Source organism: Lacerta agilis, chromosome 12 (genome assembly GCF_009819535.1).
Source record: "Lacerta agilis isolate rLacAgi1 chromosome 12, rLacAgi1.pri, whole genome shotgun sequence".
Classification (NCBI taxonomy): domain Eukaryota; kingdom Metazoa; phylum Chordata; class Lepidosauria; order Squamata; family Lacertidae; genus Lacerta; species Lacerta agilis.
The window spans coordinates 54,138,163-54,147,482 of record NC_046323.1 but is presented as its reverse complement, the minus strand read 5'-3'; the positions used below and the strand labels follow the sequence as shown (position 1 = coordinate 54,147,482).

Genomic DNA, 9,320 nt, shown 5'->3' with positions numbered 1-9,320 from the left:
CTGGACTCCACCTGCACGTCCTTGACGTCAGGCATCTCACCTACAGACTTGCTGCGCCTGTGCATCCTAACTGAACCACCTAAGGATGACATTGGCGCGCCTTTGGGCTCCTGCTTCACTGCCAAAGAACCCCCCTCTTGCACCAGGACGAGACCTGCGTCAGGCTCTCCTGGAGAAGAGTTGCCACACAAAGAGTCGCCAAGCGTGGCCTGACTCCTAGTCCGTGACATAGGAGTTGTGGGTGCACTCCCAGGCTGCTGCCTTGGAGTTGCCCCTAGCTGCGCTGCACCCTGGTGATGGCCGGGAACTCGGCCCGAGCCACCAGCAGGTGCCAAAGCCACAGCGATACCCCCTCTTGGGGCTGATCCACCTGGACCACCACCGCCACCAGCAGGTGGCGTATCTGCCTGTCCATCACTGACAGGACCATCCAGAACATCAGGGCTTCTAGGGATGTGTTCCAATCCATTCTGCTCAAAGAATTCAGCACTCCTGCTGACTAGAACCTGGGTCTGGTCACTATCTGGGTTAACTAACCTCCAGCTACGCAAGCTGGGTTCGTACCCACAGAAAGACACTTTCAGAACCTTGGTACCACCTAGTTCCACCCGGAACCCTTGTGGAAGCTCTGCATCCAAGAGCATGTCTTCAGTGGCAGCATGCAGCATCCTTTGCTGCCTCTCTGCAAGACCACATACCTGTGAAGAAAGCAGGTTAGTCACACTGTGCTTACTCCCCCTCTCACTGAGGACCTGGGAACAGCCTACTCCAGTAGAAACCTGCTGTTCCACTGCAACCAGTGGTGCTGCCTCAGTTGCCTCCTTGAGCAACGCAGACCACATGTGGTGAGAGAAAGCATCAGCCAAACACTCAGAACAACACGCTCCCCCCAGGTTAGCTTCTGGCATCCCTTCAGAAACAGCCACATGAACCAGGGAAAAGGGACGCGTGGTTTCCCTTTCAGACGCGGGGTAGCAGGATGTCGACTCCTCGACCTTGCAAACCCTGCAATCAAGAAAGCTATTACATGCCCTTAACTTGCACCCTTCAGAGAACTCAGGCTGCTTCAGCACACTGTCCCAGTGGCGACTTGCCAGCCTTTGGTACCACTGACACAAACACAAACGATGCATGGGCACATTGGCGCATTGAGCAAACACTGCATCAGTGCCACCTTTCCTTGTTCTTGCTTGAGGCCCCTCGACAGCAAACAGCCCGTCCTGGCTGCATTCCATGCGTAGAAGCATCTTCTGGCCCCTGCAATCAGAACAGGTGATAAGCACAAAACAAACAGCAAAAACATTGGACAGAAGGTTTGACATAGACAGCCAATACAGAGTTATGTCAACAGCCACAGAAAACGCCAGTTCTGTGCCTTGGATCTGTCCCTTGACTGTTAGCAAAAAGTCAAGCCTTTTCTTGCCTCCAACAGTCAGTTCTCCAAACTGCTCTATAGGAGACTCGCAGTTCCTCACATGTCCACCAGGAGGAACGATGACGATGACGATGGCAACCATCACACGCAGCTCACCAGGGTTGGCCTCTCTCAGCGTTGCCTCGGTGACTGCATCACAACAGTAGGGCTTATCTCGGCTCCGTCCTTCTCACTCAGCTGGGCACGTGACCTGATGGCTGTGAGAAATGGCCTTGCCCTTATCTTCAGCCATGCACGTCAACAAAAGACCAGGTGCAGGCGACGTGACAAAACACAGGTCCACAGTCAAAACTTTTTACACTGGCTTCAGACTTGGAAACAGCCCCTCCCTTTCTGGGAGCAAAGCCCACGGCGATCTGGCCCCCCTCCTGCTTTCCATGGCACTGTTGCTGCACAACAGCCATAAGCCGAGCTGGGGGCGAGCTTTCCAAAGCCACTTCAGCCAGTCCCTCAGCCCCAGGAAACTGGGCTAGGGTCTTCTTTCAGGCTTCACAAGCACTGGCCAGACCTTCCTCCTCACAGGCGTTGGCCAGAACATCAACGCTCTCAGGGAACAGCCCTCTGCATTGAAACTGTGAGGCTGGAGGTGCTTGCAAACAAAAGCTTCCCTCCTCCTTGCTGGGAATGCTATGGCTCCCTCCATCTTGCCCAGGGGTAGCGTACTCACGAATCTGTAGCTTCTCACCCGGCTCCACAGATGGGGGTTTCACCAGAGAGGTACAACTGCTTTTGCAGCCCTCGATCTGGGCTTCCCTGCTGCCTTCCAACCTCTGGCAGCAGGTTTTAGGCTCCTGAGCCATTCAGCAGACTGCTGAATGCTCCTGCTGGCAAAGCAAACTTCCCTGGATGCTCCATCACAGTCCAAACCAGGGAGGCACAGCACACACAGTCTGGAACTCTTCAGAACCACTCCTGAACCAGTCCAGAATAATAAACAAGCGCAAATATGGGACCATAACCTGAAGTGTTTTTGATTGTTGGAAACACTTCAAACCAACCTTAGTACACCTTGGAGCCCGGCACGCTTCCTTCAGCGCACGTACCTCTCCTGTACGTTCTCCTTGCTGCCGTCTCCTGTACTATTCAGCAGAGTTATCTTCTCTTATCTTCTCTCACGCAGCGGGGTTGTGTATGCCAGCATATTACAGACAACAGAGTCCGGCTTCTTTCTAATCTAGAAGCTTTATTTTACAAGGCATAAATCTACATTCCGGGAGAGTCGCAAGCCATGTTGGTGGCTTCTCCCTTCTCTCCGTTCTCCGGACAACAGAAACAGAAAGTATCACATTACAAAGTACAACAGTACACAGAGCATCCGGTGACGCTCTTCCTCCTGTGGGTGGGACAACCTGGTTGAGCTTGTTAACTCTAAAAGCTCCAAACCTCTACAAATATACTGGCACGTATCGATCTGTACATAGGGCAATTGAACATTACATGCTGTAGAGATTCAGTTGATTTATTTTCACAGGCACACATAGGAGAAACTTGGCCCTTAGAAGACCTCACAGTGGGGAAGGACTCTATAAAGAGAGGCACCATGAGAGTCAGTCTGGCCTAGTGGTTAGAGCAGAGCTTTCCAAACTTTGTGTCGGCTGCAGTGTGTAGGTGTGTCTTGTGAAGACTCCCCGCGCTCCTCCCAGGGCTGGAAAGCGGTTAGTTTAGCCTCCGGTATTGTTGCGGCGCCCCCTGCAGCCGCACGGGACGCGTCCCAAAGAACACCTCTGCACATGCTCAGCCTGCCTCTTGGGCAGCCCAGTGCCAGCCAAGACAGTGGCATGGAAGGAGGTGGCAGACTCCCCTTCGCTGGAGGTTTTGAAGCAGCCATCCCGGCACGGGTGCTTGCGTTGAGATTCCTGCATTGCAAGGGGTTGGACTAGATGACCCTTGGGAGTCCCTTCCAACTCTGTGATTCTATCATCATTTAGTTGAGATTCCTGCATTGCAGGGGGGTGGACTAGATGACCCTTGGGGGTCCCTTTCAACTCTGTAATTCTATTATCATTTAGCTGAGATTCCTGCATTGCAGGGGGTTGGACTAGATGACCCTTGGGGGTCCCTTTCAACTCTGTAATTCTATTATCATTTAGCTGAGATTCCTGCATTGCAGGGGGTTGGACTAGATGACCCTTAGGGGTCCCTTCCAACTCTGTAATTCTATTATCATTTAGTTGAGATTCCTATATTGCAGGGGGTTGGACTAGATGACCCTTAGGGGTCCCTTCCAACTCTGTAATTCTATTATCATTTAGTTGAGATTCCTATATTGCAGGGGGTTGGACTAGATGACCCTTAGGGGTCCCTTCCAACTCTGTAATTCTATTATCATTTAGTTGAGATTCCTATATTGCAGGGGGTTGGACTAGATGACCCTTAGGGGTCCCTTCCAACTCTGTAATTCTATTATCATTTAGTTGAGATTCCTATATTGCAGGGGGTTGGACTAGATGACCCTTAGGGGTCCCTTCCAACTCTGTAATTCTATTATCATTTAGTTGAGATTCCTGCATTGCAGGGGGGTGGACTAGATGACCCTTGGGGGTCCCTTTCAACTCTGTAATTCTATTATCATTTAGCTGAGATTCCTGCATTGCAGGGGGTTGGACTAGATGACCCTTGGGGGTCCCTTTCAACTCTGTAATTCTATTATCATTTAGCTGAGATTCCTGCATTGCAGGGGGTTGGACTAGATGACCCTTAGGGGTCCCTTCCAACTCTGTAATTCTATTATCATTTAGTTGAGATTCCTATATTGCAGGGGGTTGGACTAGATGACCCTTAGGGGTCCCTTCCAACTCTGTAATTCTATTATCATTTAGTTGAGATTCCTATATTGCAGGGGGTTGGACTAGATGACCCTTAGGGGTCCCTTCCAACTCTGTAATTCTATTATCATTTAGTTGAGATTCCTATATTGCAGGGGGTTGGACTAGATGACCCTTAGGGGTCCCTTCCAACTCTGTAATTCTATTATCATTTAGTTGAGATTCCTGCATTGCAGGGGGTTGGACTAGATGACCCTTAGGGGTACCTTCCAACTCTGTAATTCTATTATCATTTAGTTGAGATTCCTGCATTGCAGGGGGTTGGACTAGATGACCCTTAGGGGTACCTTCCAACTCTGTAATTCTATTATCATTTAGTTGAGATTCCTGCATTGCAGGGGGTTGGACTAGATGACCCTTAGGGGTCCCTTCCAACTCTGTAATTCTATTATCATTTAGTTGAGATTCCTATATTGCAGGGGGTTGGACTAGATGACCCTTAGGGGTCCCTTCCAACTCTGTAATTCTATTATCATTTAGTTGAGATTCCTATATTGCAGGGGGTTGGACTAGATGACCCTTAGGGGTCCCTTCCAACTCTGTGATTCTATTATCATTTAGTTGAGATTCCTATATTGCAGGGGGTTGGACTAGATGACCCTTAGGGGTACCTTCCAACTCTGTAATTCTATTATCATTTAGTTGAGATTCCTGCATTGCAGGGGGTTGGACTAGATGACCCTTGGGGTCCCTTCCTACTCTGTGATTCTATTATTTCGTTGAGATTCCTGCATTGCAGGGGGATGGACTAGATGACCCTTGGGGGTCCCTTCCAACTCTGTGATTCTATTATCATTTAGTTGAGATTCCTATATTGCAGGGGGTTGGACTAGATGACCCTTGGGGGTCCCTTCCAACTCTGTGATTCTATTATCATTTAGTTGAGATTCCTATATTGCAGGGGGTTGGACTAGATGACCCTTGGGGGTCCCTTCCAACTCTGTAATTCTATTATCATTTAGTTGAGATTCCTGCACTGCAGAGGGATGGACTAGATGACCCTTAGGGGTCCCTTCCAACTCTGTAATTCTATTATCATTTCGTTGAGATTCCTGCATTGCAGGGGGTTGGACTAGATGACCCTTGGGGGTCCCTTCCAACTCTGTGATTCTGTTATTTAGTTGAGATTCCTGCATTGCAGGGGGCTGGACTAGATGACCCTGGGGGTGCCCCTGACATTTCTAAGAAGGACGGGCCCGCGCTGTGACTCGGCATTCCGGAAGCTCCCTGCAATGCCCGCGGTGAGCCAGCGGGGGGAGCCCGAGAGACGAGGCTCCATCCATCCTCTTTGCCTGCGCGTTTTGCTCAGCATCCCTGGACCACCCCTCTCCTCCTCCTCCTCCATCCATCCCTCCCTCCCTTCCTCCCTCCTCGCCCCCCTCCCCTTTTTGCATCTCATTGCTTCATCCCCATCCGACGCTGCCAGCAGACAGGCGGCGAGTCCAAAGGCAGCCGCCGGCGAGGAGCCCCGGAGGGAGATCGGCCGCACCAAGGCTCCGCAGCCCCCCCCCCCATCCCAAAATAACACGGACCATCCGCACTGCTGGAAGAAGATCCCGGGTTCTCCTTTCTAACCGGCGTTTGGCTCTCTCAGCATCCTTCCTGCGGCGGAGGCTCTGCGCATCTGCACGCTCCCCCCCTCAACCCACCCCCCACCAGCTATCCTGGGGGAAATCCGGATCTTCCTCTCCGCCCCACAAGAGCCCCATCGCTCCTCTTGGATGGCACCGGAGAGGGGGCAGCCGGGAGCGATTGCGGCAGCAGCGTCGTGGTGGTCGGGAGAGCGCAGGATCTGACCGCCCAGGGGGAAGGAAGACGAGGGAGCTTGGAGGGTCGGAAGGAGAGGGGGGGGGACGGGGAGCCAGCAGCACCCCACACGCAGCCCGAGGGGTGCAGCAGAAACGAATTCTTCCAGGGACTAACGAGAAGGAAAGCGGGATGGCGCCCCCCGGCGGCGGCGGGAGGAGTCCGTCTGGGGATCGATCGGACAGGATCTAGGTTTTTTAAAGAAACGGAAAAGAGGTCAGTGGGGGTGGGGGGGAAGGGAATCGGTTCCCACCGGATTCCCCAGTTGCAATTGGGGTTTTGCAACAGCACCTTTCTGCAGCAACGATCGGGGACATCTGCGCGCCCCCAGTCTCCAACCAGCAGCTTTGACCAGCGACGATTTCCCCCACCTGGGGGGGCAGGAGGCATCCCCCCCCCTCTCACACACACAAACACACCTGCAAGCTTTGCAATACGTCTGGCCGTCCTAGGAGCGCCGGCGCTTTTTTGCAGCGGCTGGAAACTTGAGTTGCAAAACCTCCGTTGCCCGGAATTATTCCCAGGACGCGGCAAAGGTGTGCACTGGAGGCCGGCGTGCAGGTTTGCAAATGGGTGGACTGGAGCAGCAGGTGCAGGGTGAGAAGCGCCACAGGCGCTGAGGCCACTACGCTGGTGCAACACCAATAAGTCTCCCCACCCCCCACCCCAGCTAGGTGTGTTTGGCCACGTTGGCCTGGCTGCCCATCCCTTGCACGGACTTTGCATCCAGGGGCCAGGCCAGGCGAGAACAACCCCACCGAGGCAGGATCCGGCCATGAGGCCTGGGCTCCTGCTGGTGGTCACTTGTAGTGGGCCTGGGGTGCTTTGACTTAGCCCCTTGCTTTCCCGCTCCATCCCAGCGCCCCCTCTTTCCCCTTCCCTTCCCGCTGCCGCCATGGGGACGGTGCTGTCCCTCTCTCCGGGCCTTCGGAAAACCAGCCTTTACGACGACGGCTCCTCCAGCTCCCTGGCTCACTACCCCGGCCTGGCGGGTGCCAAGGGCAGCGGCAGCGGTGGGCATAAGGCCGAGAAAGGCCTCAAGAGACACTCCATGCTCATCCCGGCCTTGACCTGGAAGCGGCTAGTGGCCTCGACCAAGAAAAAGGGGTCGCGGGCCGGCGGGGGCGGCGGAAGCAAGGGCCCCTCGAAGAACAACGGCAACTACGGCCACGCCAAGGACGTGGCCCAGCTGAACCACGAGAACGTCAAGAAGTCCCTCTCCTGCGCCAACCTCGCCAGCTTTGACGGGGCCGAGCCGCCGCTGGCACCCCTCAGCTCCAAGCGCTCCTCCGGCACGCTCAAGCCCGGCGTGACCGGCGGAGGGACCTCGTCGTCCCCCCGGCGGGTGATCGTCCAGGCGTCCACCAGCGAGCTTCTGAAGTGCCTGGGCGAGTTCCTGTGCCGCCGCTGCTTCCGCCTGAAGCACCTGTCCCCCACCGAGCCCATCCTGTGGCTCCGCAGCGTGGACCGCTCCCTGCTCTTGCAGGGCTGGCAGGACCAGGCCTTTGTCACCCCGGCCAACGTGGTCTTTGTCTACCTGCTGTGCCGCGAGATGATCGACGGGGACGCGGTGGCCAGCGAGCACGAGCTGCAGGCCGCCCTGCTCACCTGCCTCTACCTTTCCTACTCCTACATGGGCAACGAGATCTCCTACCCTCTGAAGCCCTTCCTGGTAGAGGCCTCCAAAGACGTCTTCTGGAACCGCTGCCTACGCATCATCAACGCCATGAGCGCAAAGATGCTCCGCATCAACGCCGACCCCCACTACTTCACCCAGGTCTTCGCCGACCTCAAGAACGAGGGCAGCGGCAAGAGGGAAGACTTTGCCCGCATCCTGGACCGGTGACTGGTTCTCCTGGCGAGGACCGGGGGGGGACGGACGGACCTGGCCAGATTCACCTGTTCCTTCCTGGGTCCCTGGTGTGCAATGGATGCTCAGAGGTGGTCCAGAGAGGTCTCCTTCTGAGGCCAGGCCTTTGCCAAAAACAGACAACTGCTTTCTCTGCTTGCTGCAGTGAGTCAGACTGGCTCAAGGAAGGCGTTGGACGAGGTGGGTGGAGGTGGAATGCAGATGCTCAGAAATCTGTCCCTCTGTCTGTCAGAGGTTGTTGTTTTTTTTAATATAAACCCAATGTGGGAGGAAGCCACAAAGGTATCTGGACCTCTGCCACCGTTTTTTGAAAAGGCCAGAAGGTGCCTCCGGGGGGGGGGGATTCCCTTGGTGTCATTTATTCTGATTTTTCTTGGAACTTCCCAAAATGCTTTCGGGGGGGGGAGGGTTAGGTGAGCGGAAAGATCTGGGGAAGGAGGAAAATAATTTTTGAAGGTTGGGTTGGGTCTAAGTGGCAAGCACACAGGGAGAAGAAGCAAGCCTGCAGGTCTGCTTTGGGCACTAATTAAGTGTGGAGGTGCCACAATTTGTACATTTTTTAAATGAGACTAGCTCCTCTCCCCCCCCCCCCCGCATTTCCAGACCCCTTTTCTGGCTCTGGGGTCCTGTTGCTCTCAGCGCCAAGTCCATTTGCAACCACTGCTAGAATTCCCCCCATCCCCATTAGAAGGGTCGCCCCTTGTCCTCCTGGAGTTGACTCTGGTGTGTTGCTTGTGCGAAAGGATGGGGAAGGGGTTCCTTCGAGGCAGGAGTGGGAGAGGCAGGCCAAACCCTTGGCTTTGGTTACTCTTTGAGGGTTTAGTCATGTGGTGGGGAGCAGAGGGAGGAAATGAATTCTGAGTAAGGCATCAATCTGCTTCTTAAGCTCAGGGTCGCTGTCTCCCCCGCCCCCCCGAAGACTGCCAATTGGGTCTGATCAGGATCGGGGTCCCCCACACAAGACGAACAGGACCTTTTTGCATCCCCACCGCAGTTCCAGAACTCAGACCCCTGTGCCTGAACATTGCACTGCAAAAAAGGAGGCCTCTCATCTTTCCACAGGACCTCTCCTTTGCCCTGTAAACCACAAACACCAGGCCCTGAATCTGGATCGCGACCACAGCAAGGGTTACTGTCACTGGGGGGGGGGTTGTCCAGTGGAATAGTCCCTTGTTCTGGCAGTTTATGCGGGGAACCCTTAATTAAGGGCAGAATTATTTGCAAAGTAGGGTGAGTACATAAGCAGAGCCCGCTGGATCAGGCCAATGGCCCATTTAGTCCAGATTCCTGTTCTCCCGGTGGCCAACCAGATACCTGTGGGAAGCCCGCAAGCAGGATTCGAATTGCTCCAACCCTCTTTTAAAACCTTCTAGGATGTGTTGTC

General features: G+C 54.3%; 1 protein-coding gene across 1 annotated transcript; it reads left to right on the top strand.

Annotated features, from left to right (window-relative positions):
- The first annotated feature begins 6,814 nt into the window (after window positions 1-6,814).
- Window positions 6,815-8,131, top strand: LOC117056116 (cyclin-dependent kinase 5 activator 1-like). Its single transcript, XM_033166235.1, has one exon. It carries the CDS (start codon window positions 6,962-6,964, stop codon window positions 7,910-7,912), a length of 951 nt encoding a protein of 316 aa, XP_033022126.1. The 5' UTR covers window positions 6,815-6,961; the 3' UTR covers window positions 7,913-8,131.
- Window positions 8,132-9,320: the final 1,189 nt, after the last annotated feature.